At 41.2% G+C, this 24,530-nt stretch overlaps 2 protein-coding genes across 2 annotated transcripts in view; both read right to left on the bottom strand.

Annotated features, from left to right (window-relative positions):
• Window positions 1-1,578: 1,578 nt before the first annotated feature.
• Window positions 1,579-14,732, bottom strand: mfsd4aa (major facilitator superfamily domain containing 4Aa). The gene is made up of 10 exons (XM_079509479.1): window positions 14,464-14,732; window positions 10,689-10,887; window positions 10,082-10,342; window positions 8,012-8,129; window positions 6,616-6,731; window positions 5,828-6,001; window positions 3,486-3,633; window positions 2,902-2,972; window positions 2,463-2,583; window positions 1,579-1,680 (listed from the first exon to the last, which is right to left on the bottom strand). Exons 1-10 carry the CDS (start codon window positions 14,694-14,696, stop codon window positions 1,640-1,642), a joined length of 1,482 nt encoding a protein of 493 aa, XP_079365605.1. The 5' UTR covers window positions 14,697-14,732; the 3' UTR covers window positions 1,579-1,639.
• A 7,852-nt stretch (window positions 14,733-22,584) lies between these two features.
• Window positions 22,585-24,530, bottom strand: part of cdk18 (cyclin dependent kinase 18) — a gene marked incomplete at its 3' end in the record, with an annotated part of 47,614 nt that continues 45,668 nt past the window's right edge. Inside the window, exons 13-16 of the mRNA XM_079510172.1 lie at window positions 23,693-23,735; window positions 23,520-23,610; window positions 23,260-23,337; window positions 22,585-22,619 (exon numbers count right to left, since the gene is read on the bottom strand). Of these exons, the coding sequence (XP_079366298.1) occupies window positions 22,585-22,619; window positions 23,260-23,337; window positions 23,520-23,610; window positions 23,693-23,735 (247 nt within the window). The remainder of the gene's footprint in view (window positions 22,620-23,259; window positions 23,338-23,519; window positions 23,611-23,692; window positions 23,736-24,530) is intronic.

Raw genomic sequence — 24,530 nt, 5'->3', positions numbered from 1 at the left:
GAAGAGCCAGAGACTTGTTTCCATTGTGGTTCATAAACATTCAAACGTCTAGAGATAAACAACAGCAAAAGAAACAATAGACAAATCTCCTGTTATTTTATTTTTTGTATTTCTTTTTTGTATCAATGTTGTTACTCAAAGGGAACAGCAGACTGCATTGTGGCAGGTAGCAAGTAGGTCAGTGACTTAGCACACTGGCTGCATGATCTGGAGGTTGTGGGTTCAAACCCCACTCAAGTCTTTACTTGCCAAAATCTGCCATTGACCCCCATTCTGAATTTCTCAAATTTAAAAGCACTATATTTCTAAAGCAGGCTTCAGGAAGGGAAGAGGATGTACGGACCAGATTTTTGCACTGCGAAACATAATAGAGCAGTTCCTAAAATGGAACACACCCCTCTATATACATTTTGTGGACTTCAGGAAGGCTTTCGATAGTGTCCACCGAAACACCCTCTGGAAGATACTGCACTCCTATGGGATACATACCACCAAAGCTCATATCCATCATAAAAACATTCTATGAACATTTTGAGTGTAGTATCATCATGGAAAATAACCTTTCTGAGGCATTTCCCGTGCAGTCCGGAGTGAGACAGGGGTGCATCATCTCTCCTATCCTCTTCCTTGTCGCCATTGACTGGATCACCACCAACACCACAGCTGACAGACCGAGAGGCATCCAGTGGACCCTATCCTCCCAGTTGGAAGATCTTGACTTCGCTGATGATCTTGCTCTCCTATCCACAAACCACAACAACATGCAGGCTAAAACTGACAGGCTTAACACCTTCGCCAGACAGGTCGGACTCTGTATTAACACCTCAAAAACACAAGTGCTGTGTGTGAACTCTACCCCCACACAACCCATCCTTGTCGATGAAAAACCACTTGAGTTTGTGGAAGATTTCACTTATCTGGGCAGCCTTATCAGTAAGGACAGTGGGGCATCAAAAGACATCAAAGCAAGGCTGGGAAAGGCTCAGGGTGCAATCAAATATCAAACAATGAACTGTACAAACAAACAGGGAGCCGGAGCATTACCAAGGACATTACACACAGACGCCTGAGATGGCTAGGACATGTACTGAGGATGGAGCAGGACTGCATCACAAAGGTGGCCTTAAGATGGACACCACCAGACAAAAGAAAACCTGGGAGGCCCAAGACCACCTGGCGCAGAACTGTGACGCAGGAGCTGGAACAGATGAACCTGTCCTGGGGAGAGGCGCAACATGCTGCCAGGGATCGGATGCAATGGAGAGCGCTCATTGAAGCCTTATGTCCCATAGGGGACGAAGAGGAGTAACTAATATTTCTAAAACTATGAAACATTTCAAAGATTCCTTTTCAGGCAAACATGTCCACCGTAAGATGAACCTAAATACGTTTGAATGGGGTTTCTAGGTGTAAGTATGTAGGACTAGTAGCATGCCAACGTTTGTGCTATTGCCATGAAGGTTTCCTGCTGTAATCCATTACTAGAAACTCACTCTGACCATGATTTGTGACAGTGGCGAAAGATTATTAGAGAGTTCTCTTTCCATCTTCCTTTTGCACTGTCCTCTGTAGAAATACGAAATACACAGAAATCATCTCTGTCCACTGGACTGCCTTTAAGTCTTTTGCAGTCCGTGTGTCATGGCTGTCCTGGCTTTGGTGTCTCTGTCATGGCAATGCCTTTAGAGGAAGTTGTGAGGTAAAAAAAAAAATAAAAAAAAAGGATTATCAGTCATATTGTGTAAGCAGAATTATTGTATGTGTGCTGCATGTATTGTATACCCATATTTCTTTGTTTCACTTCTATTATTAGACATTAGTTATATAGTTCTCTAGGTGTGCAGTAGTTCATCAAACTAATCAATTATACAAGAAGAACAATCAATTCTAAATTAAATTGATTTAAAAAAGCAACCCACTGTGAGCTTGTAGATCTCATTTCCAGCAACACAGTGTATATATATATATATATATATCCGCAACATAGACAATCTTGTCTGGTGGAAATTGGCGTGGCCTATTTGGGGAGTTGTATAATGATCCAGGCTTCTTCGCCTGGAAGGGAGCCATCTTTGGTGGTTCGGGCATCTGGTTAGGATGCCACTCCTGTGAACTCTGAAAGCCAATCTTAGCTGATCAGGAGTATGTGCTGCACATAGAGTGTACCTGACTGGCAGGGGCTGTGTACGTGCTGCACATAGTAGTGTACCTGACTGGCAGGGGCTGTGTAAGTGCTGCACATAGAGTGTACCTGACTGGCAGGGGCTGTGTACGTGCTGCACATAGAGTGTACCTGACTGGCAGGGGCTGTGTACGTGCTGCACATAGAGTGTACCTGACTGGCAGGGGCTGTGTACGTGCTGCACATAGTAGTGTACCTGACTGGCAGGGGCTGTGTACGTGCTGCACATAGAGTGTACCTGACTGGCAGGGGCTGTGTACGTGCTGCACATAGAGTGTACCTGACTGGCAGGGGCTGTGTACGTGCTGCACATAGAGGAGGAGCAGGAACAGGCCGCAACAGATGAACGATGCGATCAAGCCACACAGCAAGAAGGCATAACTACCCCGACTGTGGATCACCTGGACAGAGACAGAAAACACACGCATGCACACATCATACACACAAACAATCCAGTTTCATATGCATCAAACAATCAGTTCATATTTATGCATGCACACGCGTACCTGCTTGCACACGCACACACACACACACACACACACACACACACACACACACACACACACACACACACACACACACACACACACACACACACACACACACACACACACACACACACACACACACACACACACACACACACACACACACACACACACACACACACACACACACACACACACACACACACACACACACCTTGGTCGTCATCTTACCGATCCAACGATCATCTCCAGTACCATCTCTCCTGTGCTGGCGCTGGTCACTAGGACAGTTGTGGCACAACCTTCAGACAAAAACACAAGAGTTTGTGGTGTTCTCAACATTATTTGCACTTCTATGTGAATAGGTGCATGCATACATGTTAATGCATCTATAAACTCATGTACCTATGAATACATTTACACATCGATGTGTGTGTGTGTGTGTGTGTGTGTGTGTGTGTGTGTGTGTGTGTGTGTGTGTGCGCGCGCATGCGTGCGTGCGTGCGTGCGTACATGTGCATGTGTGTGTACTGTATGTGGTCTGTGTGTGTGTGTGAGACAGTTATAGTACTCTTTTGACAACATATGTCTTAAAGTGTCATGATTCTAAGGAATCCCAGCCCAGTTCATTTGACATGAATCAACATGACAATTCACAAACAATGATCAGATAATAACCTACTAAAACACCAAAGCTCCACACATGGCAGATTACATAATTATAATATTAAATAGAACATACAATACAACACCCTTGTAATTGGGCCTGTTACCTCAAATCTTAACATAAAAAGCAACAGCAAAGTGTGTGTTACCTTTATAGTTTAGTATGTCTTCTGTAAAGGCCAGCATGCAGGGAAACACACTACTGATGCAGAGTCCCAACACACATGTTCCAATGAAGAGAAAAACACTGCTGTAGTAGAGAAGCAACATCATACACTGCACTAGTATCACCCCCACCTGAAGAAGAAAAAAGAGATGGAAAGGGGCATGATTTTATGTATTGTTTTTTTGTTTTCTTTTGTTTTTATAAGCCAGGTCTTATAGGAGAATTCCGGGGTAGCCGTTTTCTTCCCGTAATATGACGATAATATATCCGGCAAAAAAATTAAACTCCATGCCGAGCACTCATCAGCTATCTCTAAATCGTTATCGCTATAATTATTATCTGTCGCCCATGATGATGATGATGATATATAAGTCCACAGAGTTTTTTTTTCAAATGGGCTTCCGTCTAAGGCTAGCAAATGTTAGAACCCTCCTCCCTGCTCAGAGCTACAACACGCTAGAGAAGGACTTTTTTTAATTTATTACCACTACCAGTGGTTAATGGATATATGATCGGTAAGAAAACAGCTTCTTAAGCTTAATGTTGTGCAAAGTGCAAACCATATAAAGTAAACCCAAATTCTATTCAGATTCTGTTATGTCAAAGTTATATAGGTATAAGTAACATTGAAAGTCGCATGTAACTAGATTGGCAGTAAGAACAGTAAGCCACTCTCATCCTAACCTGGCTTTAGCCAGACTGATAACGTGGATTCACTCTCACTTCCTCCCCGGTATCAGTCTGAATTTCTTGAAAAGTGGGCGTAAGTAGTTGCCTTGACAGACAGACTCATCTAGCCAATCAGCGTAACAAAAAGCTGACACCATCACAGTGCTAGCGCTAGTACTGGGAAATTACCGCAATAAAAAAACAACAAGGTCTGTTTAGTTTCTACTTTCTACGTGAGCGAGCTATGTCGGATATATGTCGGAGTCTATATCCGAAATGACTGCACTTAGAGCTGTTTTTACCGTCTTGTTGCGTCGAGGGCAGCCATTGTTGTTTTTTGTTGCATGTATGTTACAACGTTAACTGTTACATCACCATATACACATGGAGTCATGGACCAAGAGGCTGCTTTTCACTGTTGTACAGACAGCAGTTGAAACACAGTCACTTATTGGCCCGAGCATTTTCTGATTTCTCCAGCTAACGCATACTCTCAGCCTACGGCTGAAGTCCAGACTCATACCGGGGAGGAGGCGCCAGTGAATCCACGTTATGTGTCTGGTAGTCTCGCGTAGCCAGACAACTATTCCACAATCTCCTAATGTATGATGGAAGCATTTGAGAATTGTGAGAGGCAACAGTCTGGCAACACGAGACTATGTGCCTGGCCAAAGTCAGGCAGCAACTCTCATCCTAATCCTCTCATTTGAATTAACAGTAACACCCAGTTCAAATATTTGATTACGCTTGTAAAATGATTCCACTAGAGCCACAGCCCTCGTCTATTTGAGCATAGTTCTCATATGTTTTGGGTGTCAAATAGAATGGCAGTTCAATAAGGAACTGCTATTTGACACCCACAAAATATGAGAAGCACAAAGCATGAATAGATATTGTTAAACATTGAATGCTCATGATTTAATCATAACTCTATATGACTTATATCAGTAGTTGCCAAAATTTTCAGGTCGAGACACAGAAGAGAGATTAGACCCAAACTAGTAGCAGATCTACAAGCTCGCAATGCAGCGCGAATGATTTTTATTGTATTGAAAAATAAATAAATTAACTTCTGTGTTGTGTTGATATTATATCTGCTGGTCTTATGCTGATCTTTGAATGATCTTGATATTTCTATGTTCTCTTTGACATGCTTAATTAATGTTTGTTTCAGTGACGTTCCTTTGAATCTGCATTTTGTTCATGCTCACCTACCATGCAACCAGTCCATGGGGGTGGAAAATATAGGTCAAACTTGGATTGTTCATGGTGTGACTGCAGTGGTGGAAAGTAACTAAGTACATTTACTTAAGTACTGTACTTAATTACAACTTGAGGTATTTGTACTTTACTTGAGTACAAGCTCACAAGCTCACAAGCTTGTGAGCTTGCGTCGCATTGTTTTCAAAAGACATTTGAAAACTTGAAATGGGACATTCTGCATTGTGATTGTCCCATGTCCATTTTACTTTTGGAGTTTTGGTACCAACTTTAAGTAGATTTTAATGCCAATACTTTTGTACTTTTACTCAAATAAACTTGGAATTCCTGACTTTTACTTTTAACAGAGTATTTCTACATTGCAGTATTGATACTAACAAAGTAAGTAAAACAATTGAGTACGTTTTCTGTGCGTGCGTGCGTGCATGTGCATACCAGACTGAAGGCGAGCAGCCTGACAGCAGTGTATCTGTAGGACAGGTAGATACATGCCAGCCTGCCAGCTGTGATGGAGGCCCAGAACACACTGTCCAGGTAGCCAGCTGCCTTGTGGCCCATCAACAGTGGAGGGGACACGGCGTAGGTGTAGACGAAGCCAGCATAGTAACCCTGGGTTCAAAAACACTAGCATGTTAGCTTGGACAGCAGTGTTGATTTCGTCAACTAAAACTATGACGAACAGTGTTCGTCAACTACCTATTGTCACTGACGAAAACTAAATATAAACTAAGCTATGATGACTAAAACTGAGACTAATTATATTGACAATTTCGTCAACAAATACAAAGTAGACTAAAAATGTTAGGGATGGACTGAAGGTTGTGATGCACATGAAAATAGGAGATCTACAAGCTTACAACTCGTTGTGATGCGACACATTGTGAGCATGTAGATCAGCTACTGTATACAGCATGTAACCAAGTGTAAAATCTGACATTACGTCACCATAAAGGCCGGTCAAAATACATTTTAGTCGACAAAATCAACTGTAGATTTAGTCAACTAAAATCATGATATTTAGTAAAGAAAAACTACTCAAACTAAAACATTTCAGATGACTAAAAAAACGAAATGAAAATGTATTCAAAAGACGTTGAATAAAACTAAATAAAAAAATATAAATCAACACTGTTGAACAGTCTACTCTACACTGTAAATTACAGTTTCTTTATGTATGTTGCATGTTGTGTTTTCTGAGGCTGAGTGGTAATAGGATGTCTCACTATAATGCCATCAGTGATGAAGAGAATGGCTCCACCCAAAATATGGATGAAGAAAAAGGAGGGCGGACGACCCTGCAGGTTGCGAAGGCGACAGCAACTAAACACACTGCTGTGACCTGAGAAGACAGTAAGGCAGCATTTTATAATAACTACACTAATCATTAGTAAATACTGAAATCAACAGTAAACACAGTTATAAACGTGTAAACTATACACTATTTAGCGTTAGTTAAGTTATACTTAATTGTCTCCACCAGGCCGAAGGCATGGGGAGAGACATGTTTTGCACTCTGTCCGTCCGTCCGTCCGTGTGTGTGTGTGTGTGTCCGTCCGTCCTTCCGTCTGTGAACAGCTAATCTCCGGCACCGTTAACCCGGTCGATGCAAAATTTTGCACACACACTCCCTGGATGCCAACGATGAACCTCTGCCCCAATTTCCACAATGGCCTGTTATAGTGCCACCAGGAGGCCGCTTTGTGCAAAACAAGTTTTTGGACAGTACACCTACAGATTTTGTCCAAACATCAGGCAAATTGGTACACAGTCTCTCTAGAGCCATTCAACGAAACGGGTCTTTCAGATTTCTCAGACTCCATCCTGATTGGCTAAGATTGGCTTCCAAAGTTCGCAGGAGTGCTCAGTTTCAAACAAAATGCTGCAAATCATGAACACATCGTGTGATTTCCGTGAAATTGTGCACGCACATTCCCACTAGGCCAAGGAAGAAATGCCACATCTTTTCAACTCAGCCTCATGGTGGCGCAATAACTGGCCGAAAAGTGTTTTTACCTCTAACTGCACGGATCTGTGGATAACTTTGTATGCCAACTCCCTAGAGGCCAAGGAAAAACCTTTGCCTGGAATTTTTCACATCTGCTCTTTACAGCGCCACCAGGAGGCCGACATATGTAAAACACATTTTCTAATATTACTCCTTCAGATTTTATCCAAATTTCACTCAAATCGGTACACATGCTCTTCATAGTCATGTGATCAAGACGGGTTTGATTGATTTCTCATAATCCACCCTCATTGGCTACGATTGGCTTCTAAACTTTTCAGGAGTAGCCCGCTTTGTACCCGTTTTGTACAAATCGCCACAACTACTCAACACAGCGTCCGATTGTGGTGAAACTGTGCATGCATATTCCCACTAGGCTTTGGAAGAAATGCCACTTGACAGTTTTCAAATCAGCCTCATGGTGGCGCTACAACAGGCCAAGCCTCTTCACACACACACACACACACACACACACACACACACACACACACACACACACACACACACACACACACACACACACACACACACACACACACACACACACACACACACACACACACACACACACACGGTGACCCTTAATTCATACACACATTGAGCTCCTCTCTTACCCTGGTCTGTGTAGGCGGGCCCCTCAGAGTCTCTGTCTAGCAGACGAGGACTGGAGTTGGAACAGGGCAGCAGTCTCTCATTGTACATCAACGCAAGCACTACGACTGGAACAGGCAGCTGGTGGCACACAGGCACACGCACGCACGCACGCACGCACGCACGCACGCACGCACGCACGCACGCGCGCACGCGCACACACGCACACACACACGCACACACGCACACACACACACACACGCACACACGCACACACACACACACACACACACACATTGAGATAATGGTGGACACTGGACAAGGTTGTGGCCGTACTTATGCTTGGCAGCCCCATGTGATAACAAGATTGGAACAGAATGAACCGTAAAAGAAAGATACATAAGAATGGCCGTGAAATGATGATTATAAATGATGGTATATTGAGGTCAATGGCAGATTTTGGCACGTCAAAAAATCACTTTAACCTAGATACTCTGGACACACATGCTGGAACTTTTTACTTTGAAATGTTGTGTAGTTTCTGAGTTATTTAACTTAAACGCCCAATGCATTCTCAATGGCAATAGCACAAACTTTGACACGCTACTAGTCCTACATACTTACACCTAGAAACCCCATTCGAACTTTAATAGGTTAATCGTACAGTGGACATGTTTGTCTGAAAATTCATCTTTGAAATGTTTCATAGTTTTAGAAATATAGTGCTTTCAAATTTGAGAAATGTATAATCGAGGTCAATGGCAGATCTTGGCACGTAAAAAAATCACTTTCACCTAGAAACTCCATTCATATGTAGTATGATTGTATATACATGCACATAGAAAAATGGGGGGGGGGGGGGAAATGGCACATTTACTGTGAAAAAAGAAAAAAACTGAAATGGAACACTGAATGGGGAGAGTCAATGTATGGAGTAAGAAAAACAAAAGTTAATTAATGCTGTAAATGTTTATGTTCACTCTCCTCCCAGTTCTGTACAAATTATATGAATGAGTGTGCTTACCAATAAACAGAATTAAAAAAAAAAGAAAAGAAACTCCATTCACACTTTTTATAATTCAGCTTACTGTGGACACACATGCTGGAACTTTTTACTTTGAAATGTTTTGTAGTTTCTGAGTTATTTAAATTAAAGGCATTCTCAATGGCAATAGCACAAACTTTGGCATGCTACTAGTCCTACATACAGTACTTACACCTAGAAACCCCATTCAAACTTTAATAGGTTCATCTTACGGTGGACATGTTTGCCTGAGAATTCATCTTTGAAATGTTTCATAGTTTTAGAAATATAGTGCTTTCAAATTTGAGAAATGTATAATGGGGGTCAATGGCAGATTTTGGCACGTCAAAAAAATCACTTTCACCTTCTCTCTCTTTGCACACACACACACACACACACACACACACACACACACACACACACACACACACACACACACACACACACACACACACACACACACACACACACACACACACATTGTCTATACACATATTGAGCATGTAGTCCTGGCACTGGTCCTACTGTATGTAAAGCAGTCAGGTGTGTCAGAATATGCAATTGGTTATCTTAGCTCCTATTCAAATAGCCGTACACACTAATACCTGGATAGCTGGACTTCTAGCAAGGCCTGTCAAAACACACACACACACACACACACACACACACACACACACACACACACACACACACACACACACACACACACACACACACACACACACACACACACACATTGTCTATACACATATTGAGCATGTAGTCCTGGCACTGGTCCTACTGTATGTAAAGCAGTCAGGTGTGTCAGAATATGCAATTGGTTATCTTAGCTCCTATTCAAATAGCCGTACACACTAATACCTGGATAGCTGGACTTCTAGCAAGGCCTGTCAAAACACACACACACACACACACACACACACACACACACACACACACACACACACACACACACACACACACACACACACACACACACACACACACACACACACACACACACACACACACACACACACACACACACACACACACACACACACACACACACACACACACACACACTCACATTGATGAGAGCCATGATCCAGAAGGCGTAGCCCACCTCAGTGGTCGCGACTCCCTCCGTGTGGAGCGGGTAGTGGGACATGTTGTGCAACATCACCCCTGGCCCTGCCAGACCTCCCCTGGCCCTGCGCAGATGGTGGAGGTCTGAAGAGGACGAGTTTGTGGTCCAGTTGGAGCTCAAGATGCAGTTTTCCTCAGACAGAAAAGGGTCAGCTACCAGGGGGCTGACCAGAGCTCCCAGGCCTATGAAGAAATGCAGGGCCTGGGGCAGAGCACAGTGTTCTGGAGATTACTTTCCAAATGCTGTCCCTTGCAGATTATGCATTACAGTATCTGCTGGGCAATATGTCATCATATTGCATCGTGGCACGTAGATTGTCTGTTTTAGCAATTTAGACATTTTTTAATTGTTATTTTTATTATCGTCACAATATTGGTCCAAAATATTATTTGATTTTGTCCATATTGCCCAACCCTGTAATCTATTACATTATTCAGGCTCAGACATTTATATTAAGAGTGTTTTTTTATTATACTAATAACAAAGGTTCAAGGTTGTGATAAGCTGCCCAAATGTTATTTGGATTCAAACTGAAAGTACATCTGACCTGCAGGAAAACAGCCGAGTCTTTCTGGTACAGCTGCACCAGCCGCAGGTTAGCGATGGTGTCAATCACCCCCATTGCAAGGCCAGCAATTGCCATGGCAACAGACAACATAATCACATGGTGACACAGTGGGATGATGGCAAACACCAGTGATATGGCGAGAGTGGAAGAGAAGAGTGTCCACAGGGAGGACTGGAGTCTGTTAAGGATAGTGTAAATGTTTTTATTATTATATTGTATTTAACATCATTCAAAAGTGTGCCCAACAATGGAACAGTGATTATATTCCTCCTGGCATAGGATCCAATCTCGTCAGAGCCTGTCATCTCTCTGTCATCTTTCTCACTAATAAAATACTAATAATGTCGACTCTCATATTTATTATTTTATTATGCTGCATTTACAGCGAGAGAAAAATTAAATTAAATATTTTTTCTCTGATACTCATTCCAATTCTATTTTATTTTTATTTTTACCAAAATGTATTCCAAATGTCAACACAGCATGTCACAACACATAAAGATAAAATGCATTTTATGCATTTCAAATTATTCAATTAGCCTACACAAGTGTGCATTAATACACTTTTTGCATAGGGATATTTATTACCTATTGTATCTGTAGTGAAACCTTAACTGTTGATTCAATTTTCAATTTAGGCATTTAGTAAAAGCACTAACCCAGAGCAGCTTACACAATGACATTAGATTACATTAAACATGTCACAACACATAAAGATAAAATGCGTTATGTAATGCCATGCAAAAGCCTTAATGAAATTCTTCAATTACACAAGTCTGCAGTTGGGATATCTTTTTTGCAAAGGGATATTGATTGCTTAATTGTATCAGTAGTAAACCCTTTTCTATTGATTACATTTCCAATTTAGACATTTAGCAGATGCCATTATCCAGAGTAGCTTACAGAATGGCATTAAACATTGTCAGCAAATGACATAGTAAATGGTCAAGTAAATAGAGTGCAAGGAAAAGCAAGTAAGTGCTACAAAGTAACTAACAAGGATAGCATTAGCAGGTAGACATCAAACCTACCATCTGTATGGGTCATACAAACACAAACATCATGCCTACAAGTATTTAAATAGCAAGTAACCAACTTATGTGCATACTAGTATAACTAGCATGGCAACTATCAAAACATATAGGTAAAAACAAATGAGAAGTCCTATAGAGGGTGAGATAAACTCTAAAGAGGTTAATAGTTTTCGGAAAATGGAGTGAGTCTGGGGGGAGGGGGGTAGGTGGACCATTCCATTCCACAGCTTGGGAACCAGGAGGGAGAACTGTCCAGGACATTTGCAGAGATGGCCAGGGGTGTCATAGGGATGGGAGGGACAGACAGACGTCCAGTGTGTGGGAACTGGGAAGGGGTGGATCAAGCCCTGAAGGGGGAGCCATGCTTTTGATTGCCTTTTGATGGCCCGTAGCACTTGCCCTAGCCTAGCCCCTTAGATAGCACATTATGTAGACTTAGATAGTATTTTAAACAGACTTATAGCTTGTTATGTAGACAGCTCTAGAATTGCACTTTATGTAGTCATAGCACTTTATAGTACACATGTATAATATATTATATAGTATAGTATGTATAGTTTACATAGATACTCCACTGTTACGTTCTTAGTTTACGCATGATTCATGATAACTACTTTTTATACATGTGATGTATGCCATGCTTTTTGTTATTGCTTAATGTAAGTCGCTCTGGATTAAGAGCGTCTGCTAAATGCCTAAATTGTAAATTGTAAATTGTAAATTGTCTTGTAGTTGTAGGTCATCACTGGTGTTTTCTGTTTTGAATTGGAAGCCAAGTGAAGGTAATACAGCAGGTTGGAGACGTGGAAATGTAGGAAGGTTGAAGACCAGGCATGCAGTGGCATTTTAAATCAGCTGTAGTGTAGGCATTTGAGCGAGCATGCGGATAGACCAATATTCACCAGTGTCTTACATGTTCCTATTAATGAGTGGTGCACCGTGCAGCACACTATTTGTCAGTAATGAAAGCGGTGATTTCCAAATTCCAGGCTGGTTTAACAATAAACATAACAATAAAGTCACCTTGATGGGGTTCAGGTCCACTATTCCACTATTTATCCAGTTAGCTTATCAGGGCCCTCAAGCTCAAAATAACGCACTCCTTATCTTGACCCTGGGCTTTCCATCTTTCTTGCCAACTTTCCACAATGCCCCACTGTAGAATACCTCCATTTCCTCTAAGGTGAAAGGGACATTTCACATAATGCACATCATCAGTTAGAGCACACCGTGGCTCTAACTGACTTTATAATAAGTGTGATTTGATTTGTAAAAACAAAAAAAGAAGGAAAAAAAGAAATACAAAAATACTACATGGAACATATTAACTTTACTTTGAGATTAAGGAACAAGGACAGATATGCGTTGAAGTAGGTGTGCTTGACTGCTAAAGCACAACAGAAGAGTAAACATTAAGCATACATATTAATTATTGTGTGACTGGTCCATGTAATGCACATAATGTACATAACTGTATGCTCACTGTTTATCAGTCATACATTGTATATAATTAATACCAGTAAGACGCCCTGAGGGCAAGAAGCGATCTTGCCCTAAAGGGCGAGGTCGAGCTGAAACAACAGCATCTTACAGCGACAGATGTAAAGATGCTGGCCGGCTCCATATATGCAGATCTAGGTGATGATCCAGTCTTCTCCATGTATGGCTATCCATGGTTTGATGAGGTCAGTGTCGTGATCTTCATATATGGAGAACCAGGTGATGATAGTCAGCTCCACATATGGAGCTGACTATCATCACTTATTATGGCCGTGTTTTGAGTAGGGTTTGATGAGGTCAGATCAACATATGGAATGAATTCTGTACTGGCCATACTGTATATGGAGCATGTCACGAGGCATGACAGACGGACGCAGGATGACGGACGCAATAAAAGAAAATAATTTTGAGTATTACAGAGCAAGACAGAGCAAATTAAGCATGACGCACCATCAATCCACAATGACGGGTCATAATTTTAAAAATGAATCCTCCCACTGGCAATGTGGTGTGTGTGCGTGTGTGCATGCGTGCGTGCGTGCGTGCGTGTGAGTAACATATTTTCTCCTACATGAGTTAAGTGATGCATGGCCCTATCTTAGTAAAAATCATATTCTTTGCTGATGCCTATTATGTCCTAGATGCTGATGTTTAGCTGATCAATAGCATTTCACAGAACAGTGAATGGTGTCCTGTGACAAGGGCGGGATTGTCCACTTGTTTGAATGATATGAATGTTGTTGTTTTTTGTTTGTTTGGTTTTTTTGCACATATAGTAGTATAGTAGTAAAATAGTAGTCTACATATGAATGCACCACACAAAAACATTTTAAACCATATATGGTTTAAAATGTTTTTGCACTTCAGGATACACATTTACCCATTCACATTTGCCATGCAAGGCACCAACCTAACAATTAGGGGTTCAGCGTCTTGTTCAAGGAGTCAAGTACACTTCTTCACTAACTCTGGGGGAGCCCCGAGCCCGGGATCCAACTGGGAACCTCGAGGTTTTCCCATCTGGCCGTTCTACCTGCCACTCTGACTCTACCCCTGAGCCACTGACACTGCCGTTATGTGTTTTGTATAACATGTTGGAAAATGATGTAGGAGGAATAATAATAATAATAATAATAATAATAATCATAATTGTAATAATAATAATAATAATACTAATAATAATAACATGTCAAAAACATTATAGGTTTGGCCAAACTTACGTTTTCTTAAAAAGTCCTCCAAAGGTGCTGCCCACCAACAGTAAAGACTGCTGGGAGAAGAACACCCAGGTTATCTGCTGCAGAGTGGAGTGAGTCTGGCACCTCAGGTCCAGGATGGTTGGCCCGAGGAGTGCGATGCACAGGCCGAAACTGAAGAACACGCTCCAGTATGTCAGCGTGTGCTGCCAGTGCCGCTTGAACAGTGTCCATAGCCGATCGTCAAACAGCTTCATCCCGGACTAGGTCGCTCAGAACAACAAACCTACATTAGATGGGTTGATATTTCCGAAGCCACAGGTTTTTCATTGAGTGCCCGGTGGGGTGTTATGACTGCTATCTATCTGGCAGTGGCACGTCAAAAACTAAACAAACACAAAAGTAGCCTACAAGTGGCTCTCGAGAGGCTCGCATTGCCAAGATAGCTTCCTCTCTTTGCCAGTTTGTTGAGTGGAGATAATTAAATTGAACTTTTTAGACGGACGTCACGCTGATAGGTTGCAGGCAGATCCCGGTGCCCGCCTCCTTTCGGGGAACCTTGTATGTCCAAATTAAATATGTTTTCTTTTTTCCAATGGGAAAAAAGGAATTGGATCCACAATGTGCATACAATGCAGTTTATAGTAGCCTAGTTATTATTTTTTAATTATCTTAACATTGACATTTATTAAATGTTAAACCCACAGACACTACATTCTTTTCGCTCCTATGCTACCAAAATGTGGAACGCCCTACCAACAGTCATTAAGACATGCGAATCCCTTGACTCCTTCAAAACCGCTCTCAAATGGCACCTACGGACGGCACGGCTGCAATTCGAAACTGGCCCCCGTAACATCTGAATCCCCCCACCACCCACGCCCTTTTCCCCTCACTGTACATGTTTATTTTCCCTTTTTTACCTCCTTTATGATGAATTCCTGTTATGTTCGTTGGCTATATAGAAGTGTCTATTTGTACGTCTCTAAATGTTTTGATGATTTGAACATGGTGGACCCTCTTGTAAACAAGTGTAATGCTTTATTGGGTCGTCCACTCACAGTTAACAGTCTTTGTATTGAGTTTGTGCTGAAATGTACTGTAATTCTGCAAACTGTTAATACATATTTCAATCAATCAATCAATCACACTTAACCATCACTGCATCACATTCACATTTTGACTTTAAGGCAATGGGTATAAGCGCTATTTGTTGTGAGGTATTTTAGCTAATTTTGCATGCAGACTACATGACACAGACCATTTATGAATTATGAAAAAGAAAATAAACAGATTACGATAGCCTACGAGGTTTTCTGCGGCTACATGATGGTCTCTTTCGTCTGTTGGGAGGACTGTTTGTTTGTTTGTTTCTGTGCAACAAACACGAGACATCCAGGAAAATAAATAAATAGGCCTAAATAAGGACAAAAAAGAGCTGAAACACGAGAAATTTTTTAGGCATGCCATGTGTCATTAACCTGACTGCCAGATTGCGGCAGTATTGTCCAGCAGGGGGAGTGGTTTTACCAGGCTAATGTGTCATGTGACCATCAAGTGTTCAGGGCCCAATCTCAATTGCATCCCTCAAGCCCTGAGCCCTGAACCCTCATTGACTTTAGTGACGTCAGCTGTAAGTGCTTGAGGGTGAGAGGCTGCAAGGGCTCCAAATTGTTGTGAAAGGAATGGGACAGCACTTTGAAGATATGAGCCCGCCATTCATGACACTTTGCATCACTTTATATATACCTTATTCACAGCCAGTGCCTAGGCCTACTGTACATGCTTGGCCTATTTATGTCTATCATGTCTATTTTAGTATTTAAGCTGGTCATTTTATTATTAGTTTCATAAATACACTTCCCTGTGTGATAGGGCCAGGGTTGTAATATTCATATATAATAATATTAATTATAAATCGCATTCCCATATTCTTTTACTTTGCTCATTAGTCATTTCTCATCATGTTTCCCTTATTATTATTATTGTTATTAAATATATAGCCTATCCTTCCATTCCGTCTCCCTTTGAGAACAGTGAGAAAGCACTATTGTGTTTGTTGATATTCTAACCCCGATACACAACTAATTTGCATACTTAAATGATTGACGTTCGGAGGATCCCCCTCATTCCCCTGGTAACGCTATGAACTGTGGGTAATGTCTTTGCCAAAGTCAGCATCGATGCTGACTTTGGCAAAGGGTGCATAAAGGGGCTCGCAGACTTCACATGAACGCGCAGCTAAGTCAGTGAGGGCTCATTGAGTCAGCAAGGGAGTGGATTGGGATTGGGCCTTGTGGGCACAAAAACATTCTGGGCACTATAAGGAAAACTGGGCACCTTGGAGGAGTGGGCACTATGGCAATGTGGGCATCAGAAGAGGTGGCACTACTAGGGAAATGTGAGCACCAGGATGACTTGGCACTGGGAAAACTGGGCACTAGGAAGAGTGGGCACCTGGAAGAATGCATGGGCACTTTGGAGGGTGAAGAGTGTGGGCACTAGGAAGAGTGGGCACAAGGGAAATGTGGGAACCATGTGGGTACCATGTCTGTCTGTCTGTCTGTCTGTCTGTCTGTCTGTCTGCCTGTCTGCCTGTTTATTTATTTATTTGCCAAAGTTAAAAATAAAATAAAAACTAGAAAAAGTGCCCCTCGGGGCACAGTCTCCACTCTCCACTCTCCGCCAGGAAAGTTTGGGAATGGTTAGGTTTAGGCATAATAGTTTTACTGAGGTTACGTTTAGGAATACCTGGTGGCAACCGTTCCAAGGTCTCCAGATTTGACCCGGGGCGAGCATGTATTCCATTCATCCTCCTTTTATTGATTGTTTGTTTGTTTATTTGTTTGTTTATTTATAAATTAGTTATCATCAATGATCTGTATACCAGATTTAACCAATCACCTAATCAGTGAAGCACCCCATTTTTAACGAAACCCAATAGACTGCACAACTTGACAGCAGGCCCTAGAGACAATTCTCTATTCCCACCAAGCCAAATCGCATCATGATGATGCTGTGATGACGTCTTTGGTCTTTCAGTGACTCCCAAGACTAGAGCAAAACAAACACAGCCAAGATGGAGATGATTTCAATTTCATTTCCAGGATGTCCTCACCAGGACATTGTCTCAACAACAATTTAGTTTTTAGTCACACCTAAAACGTTTGGCTCTACTGAGGTGCAAGTTGAGATGATATCCCGCTGATAACGTCCTGACTGCATGTGATTTAGTACTAAACTCCTCCCGAGTGAGAAGGGCTCTGACTTCTGTCTCCTCAGGTCGCTGAGTTGTCAGTCTCATGAGTTTTTTGTTTGTTCATTTCTTCTCCTTTTTTTTTTTTTTTTTTTACACAATGCATTTGAGTAAAAACACCAGTGGGCATTCTGACTCCTATTTAGACTTGATTGACTCAGTAGCTCTGCCCCCAATAGCTCAAGAGAGCTCTTTTTGAAGTGCAGACAGACCTACAAATATGGTAATTATAGTCAATCTTTGATATATTTGTAATGACTAGTAGACAAGACAGAGAATAAAATGAATCATCTTAGATTTCCCCAGGCCTATAAACATAGGTAAATATACTATGCTTTGTCCAATGTCGCCATCTTCTGTTAATTTGTATTAGTACTCTTTAGTCACTCCCATAAAGTCTTGCATCTCAGGGTCTCATTGGTGGTGGTCTGTTAAGGATGTGATAAATAACTGATGGGTATTTGGCTGCTATTTTGCAATAGCCCATCCATTACGGTACTTGCCGTGGCTTTGCATTGCAGAACATGGTTCTTCCCCATGCCTTTAGGGACTGACTAACACCCCTAAGAAGACACTGCAGAGGTACATGGGTTCCAGAACTTCTAGTTTATTTATTCATTAGTTCATTATTTAATCAATTTTGGCTTTGTGGCAGTCACAATACATTCAGTTTCTCAGTTTTCATACAGTATATAACACAAAATATTGAATATCACATCTTATACAAAATCTAAACATTAATCTTTTATAAAACATTTAGATATCATCTAATCTAATTCCTCCTCTTAACATGGTCTTGTTTCTTGTGGCATAAAATTCACTGAGGAAGATGAAAACATCTGTTAAAATACAATATATATATATATTATTTATTTTTCATGACAGTATTTAAAATAGCTTCATTTACCACAACAAATACACAAACATTTACACCAGTGACTGCGGTGAGGTGGGGTTGGGGTGGGGGTGGAGTTTGGAAGTGTAAAGTACACCGCTACATCTCTCCCAAGTCCCAACAGCTTTGCCCTGAACTTCCTCGCCCTCAGCCCCTCACTCTTCGCCATCATCCAACTGAAAGGAGGCTAAGACATGTCACATGGCAACGCTTATATCAAAGCTTTCAACCAGCTTTTAGCGGTCCTTTTACGTAAATTGGAAAGTGAATTAAGTGGAATTAATCTTTTAACTCCTACAGTACACTGTATGCAGACTCATAGGAGACTACTTAAGACTTGGCATCCTGTCTTGTGTGGGCCACCGACCGTGCTGCATCCTTGGGCTGAATAGGTTAGTCGGCTCGATATTTGTGGGCACCTCTGGAATACAGCCTCCTAGCAGCATCGAGGAGCGAGCTGACATTTGAGTTAGTGTGGTGATTTCTCTATCAAAGTGGTGTCTTAAAGCCAAGAGTAAGAAAATGTTCATTCCAACCAAATACAGGTACTACACTAAATGGTCCTCCCAAACGGGTTGAATGTTGTTAAATAGTGAAATCCTCTTGGTGCACTGCATGTTTAATTGGAATGGAAACTGTAGTCTTGGCTCTCTTCGTGACACATGACCAGACAGCATTACTCTACTACGAGGCCAATATGCCAATCTGCTTTTCAATGGCTCAGGTGCAATAGTGCTCTATCCAACATTACTCAGAACATATTGGACCCACATCAATGAGTTCCTAGTCGGCATCGCCGTTGGTCTGACAACATCACTAATCAGCAATTGGAAGTAGGATCAGATAAGGAAGCCAACGTGAATCACACGCACACGCACGCACACGCACGCACACACACACACACACACACACACACACACACACACACACACACACACACACACACACACACACACACACACACACACACACACACACACACACATGCAGTGTCTCTGTCATTGTGCAAATTGTATGGAACCTGTCAGCCTACATTATGCCATATAGACAAGCTATTGTACAGCCCCATACAGAATAAAATCCTGTATGTTGATTTAACTCTGAAAGTGTGAAAGTACATTTTTAGTTTTTCAGTGTAGAACGGTCCGGATTTGACTGGGTAGCCTCACAACGTCCTACATTTCCTTCTGTTGGTCTCAGAAGCACTGGACTCAGGGGTCGTCAGTGCGGCGGTGCGTAGGTATGACCACATCACTAGCAATCACATGTCTGCCAAAATGTATGACCATGTCCCTACCCATCACGTGTCTGCAAAAATGAAAAAGGTTTCTTCATCTAGGACCTAGGTAATGAGCATGACTAGTGGGCTAGTGTATGTACTTGCAACATATTTTTATAAGAATTTAACACAACACAGCCAACTCCCTGCCAAGAGATGGTTTGGCAAAAAGGTTTAGCAGTGCAAGATGAAGGTGTTATGTGAAATTACTGAATATATTTGGCACTATAGAAAGTTATTGTCTTTCAATACCTTTATTGTCTATTATTATCGTTGCCGTCGTGCAAAAATCTTGTATTTCCATATTTAAACGTTTTATGTTTCTTCATCAACATATACCCTATTTTATACTTTGTCATATGACCATGTTGAGCTATTTTTGAAAAATATTTTGAGTTTCATGACCTGCCCAAAATAATATTTAAGTATAAGTATAACTAGAGATGCACTATATTGACATTTTGGCTGATATCTGATTACCGGTTAATTGATTGGTCAAATCAACCAATACCAATACTAATTTCCAGTGGGGTTTACCTGCGATGCAGTAACTGTGATTCTGGGTGCAGAATCTGTTTCAGACTTCAAAAAAGTATTACTGATGTATTAGTTTAAACAGCTTGTGGTGTTTTTAGTTTAAACAGCTTGTTGACCATTTTGAAATCTTCCCTAGTAAACAGCCTTCATCACCACAAAAGCTTGTTCAGCTTCACATTCAAAGGGCTACAATTATATATATATATATTATTATTATTTATATTGATTCAATACCAACATTTATTTTTGAGGGGCTCTAGCCCATCCTATATACAGGTTTAATGTTTAATTGTCTTTCCTAGACAAACATTAAAAACGCCATTGACAATGGACAGAGTTTAATGTTTGTTTTGTCTGTCACAAATCAAAACATTTGATGTTATGTTAGGATATTGCGATAATGTAAGATGATAAGGGTTGGTAAAGCACCACTCACTTCACACAGGTGTGATATTTTAACTTGATATTGCCTATACCGATATGATGGCCATATTAAACGGGTATCTGTAAAAGTAATGGTTTTGGAAGTGAACAGCTTTGGCCCGACAGCAACGATATGTAAATATTAGAGGGGAGGTCTTTGGTAAGATACAGTATTAGGGTACGTTTCATAATCAAGCTAAAGTAAGGAGCGAGGCGAAGGAAAAGGAAGCAGGCTTCAGAGGACACTTCTGGTTTGTGCAAATAGGAAACTGAGAAATACAAACACTTATACAAATGAACCCCTAACACGAAGGCTACCACTAGATCTGATCAAATGAACCCCTAACACGAAGGCTACCACTAGATCTGATCAAATGAACCCCTAACACGAAGGCTACCACTAGATCTGATCAAATGAACCCCTAACACGAAGGCTACCACTAGATCTGATCAAATGAACCCCTAACACGAAGGCTACCACTAGATCTCCACTCTAGATATCAAAGATTCTTAGCAAGCCAACATACTGTTTCATGCACATTTCACTAAGGCAACTTGAACAACTCAGTGGACAAACTGGACAATGTCGTTAAAAGTTAACGACAGTTAACGAAGACCCCAAGTCAAGTTGAAACACTGGGTCACTGTAGCAAGGCAGGTTTATCTTATGGATGCACACCGAGGGCTTTGATTCAATTTGGAGTTTGATTTTCTCGTCTTCTGTTTTTGGTAAGCTCATTGTTTCTCATTGGGGTGGTGTAGCAGAGGTATGGGAGTCTGCTGCTTAGGGTTGGGCAATATATCAATATTATATAGATATTGTGAATAGATTAACGCCTGGCCTTTTGGATATTGTAACATTATCATTTGTGGTTTTAATCACTTAAGCCTAATTCGATACTTTCCAGAGTAGTGGAAATAGCAGATCTACATGCAAGCTCAAGCTTGTAAATCTGCTGTATTAGGCTATTATGATATATTTTTTAAATATTATTATTAAAAAGAAAATTCATATTATTATCACAATACAATATTGTATGTATGTAGTCAAATTGCCTAGCCCAGCCCAGCCCTAGTGCTGCTACTATTTATTGTAGTATGTGTGTAACAGTAGTGCAGTTAAGGAAAGTCAGCTCAGATTGGTTGTTGTGGGTGTGATAGGTAGAATTAGGTGTATTGCAGAGAGGCTGTGGGTGTGATGGGTATAATTAGAGAAGTATTGCAGAGAGCGTTGTGTATACAGTGTGAAAGTAGCAGAACAGTTCTTACATCAGTAGTTGTGGGAAAGCAATGCACTGTCCCTTTAGGCCTGTCTATAGTAACGAGGTACTAGAGTTGTACCAATTTACTGTCTAGCTGAGGCAGGAAGATAATAATTGTGACTTGGCACTATGTGTCTTTTTATTGTAGCTTGTGTGTGTGTGTGTGTGTGTGTGTGTGTGTGTGTGTGTGTGTGATTGTGTGTGTGTGTGTGTGTGTGTGTGCGTGCGTGCGTGCGTGCGTGCGTGCGTGCGTGAGTGCGTTTGTGCGTGCGTGCTCAGCTGAGAAATATCTGAAGTGCAGTGCAAGTTCTTCCTCAGAAACACCCTACATGTCACCATGTTCTGTTACCATGGAAACGTATGTATGTGGGTGTGCATGCACAGACACACGAGTGCGCGAGTGCAAGGAGAAAATTGTCTGTTGAGCGAGTCTCATTGGCCACGCTCTGCGCTCCACCGGGAGTTCTCTTCATCAACCTCTCTCTCCGCTCCTCTAGAAGATACTTTGTCTTCTGTTTTTTCCTCGACCTGAGACAGAGAGAAGGGTGAATGCTTTCATAACATATACCATAATAAGATATAATACAATATGTCTGTCATAATAATAGCTGTGTTTTCTATCTAGGGACCTATCTTGCCTTATCCCTTATGCCTAATCTTATTAGGCATTTTTGTATAATTTTGATAAACATTTTAAAATAGTGAAAATAGCCAATCTACAAACTCTCAACATGTTGATGTAGGCTAGTGTAAAATGATCTCTCAAAAGATATTCCTCATTGTTCTGCCATATGAACCACTGTTTTACCATAACGACCACCAATTTCACACCTTTTACGTTTAACACTGATAATATTTTAAGACTTTTAACACTAATAATACTTTAACATGTTTAATACATTGAACACTAATACTTTATCACTATCAACACTTTTAACACTACCAATAACATTTTCAACAATTTTGACCACCACTGATATAGAAACACGTTATGTTACGTTTTTCTGAAATCTGTCAGGATTTAGAAGACATTTATAGAATCGACCTCAGGTCTAAATGGGTTCAAAGTAATCGCATCATTCATCACTGACTTTTGGAGGCAGTTCTGTGAATCTGTGAATCAAATTCCTATACTTTCTGTTATGTTTGGAGAATGCGTGCTTTGTACCTGGTGGATGGAACAAAGAGCTGCGGTGTCCCGGGTCTTTCTGGAGTTGAATCTCTCGAAGAGAGAACACCGAGGCAGCTGTAGGAGAATACAGATCATTATGACTTTACTGCTTATTACTGCTTAAGCTTGCATTGTCTTGTCTCGTGTGTGTGTGTGTGTGTGTGTGTGTGCGTGCGTGCGTGCGTGCGTGCGTGCGTGCGTGCGTGCGTGCGTGCGTGCGTGGTGTGCAATGTGTGCAATGTGTGCATGTCACTTACTGTCTGCCAGACTATGAATGCTCTCTCCGAGGTTCAGGAAGTAGGAGTGTCGGAGAGCTGTTTCAGCAGTGCTTCTACTCCTGGTGTCATACTGCAATCACAACACAACAGCTTACAGCATTTATAAAATAGCAGTGATTCACATGATGCTGTGCTGATTCCTTGTCTCTTACCCTAAGCAGGGCTGACAATAGTTCGATTCCCTCTGTGTCCAACCTGTTGGTGACAAAATAGGTGGATTTAGGTTGTATTATGAGGTCGCACAAGACATATCTTAGAATGAGCTAAATTATTCAGCTGATAAATATGTTAAAAATAAATCACACTGCCATTCTAGTGCCCTGAGCAGGGGCTATTTAATGCTTTAAAGTGAAACAAAACAAAGTGTCATGATACAAAAAAATAATAATAATATTGTTTTCTATCTGGTGCTAGTAGAAAATACATCGGGTCACCAAAGTCAGTAGGTTTAATTATCCAGGGTGCATGAATTAAGTTTTGTTTTATGGTTATTTAGCTTTTTAGATATTTTGTGCATAAGTGAAATGGCCAAAGGGAGGCGCTAGGGAACATGCCTCTGGGTCTCCAAAATCAGTAGGAGCCATAATCTGGCGAGCATGAAGCTACACAGCTAATTCTATGCTAATTCTAGCCTGGAAACCAGCCGAATTTGGCAGTGAAATAAATAGAAGCAAAAAAAGCTCTCAGTGATATTATTCTACTCATACCAGGCTATGGTAACTAGTACTACAGCCAGCAGTTTAAGAAATATGTTGTTGGAGACAAAAACGGCAGACAAACAGACGGACAGATGGACGTATGGACGGACGGGCAGACGGACAGACAGACAGATGGACGGATGGACGGAAAGGGTGGCAGACTGGCAGACAGATGAACATTATGAACTAAAGTGACTGGATAATCTGCTTGCACAATGTTATATTTTTAATGCTCCAGATGATTATATCTAAATCATTTCAACTGGACACTGGGCCTTTCTTACTGTTAATG

Source organism: Electrona antarctica, assembly GCF_951216825.1.
Source record: "Electrona antarctica genome assembly, chromosome: 9".
Classification (NCBI taxonomy): domain Eukaryota; kingdom Metazoa; phylum Chordata; class Actinopteri; order Myctophiformes; family Myctophidae; genus Electrona; species Electrona antarctica.
The sequence above is the reverse complement of the archived record's forward strand: the minus strand, read 5'-3'. Positions and strand labels throughout refer to the sequence as shown.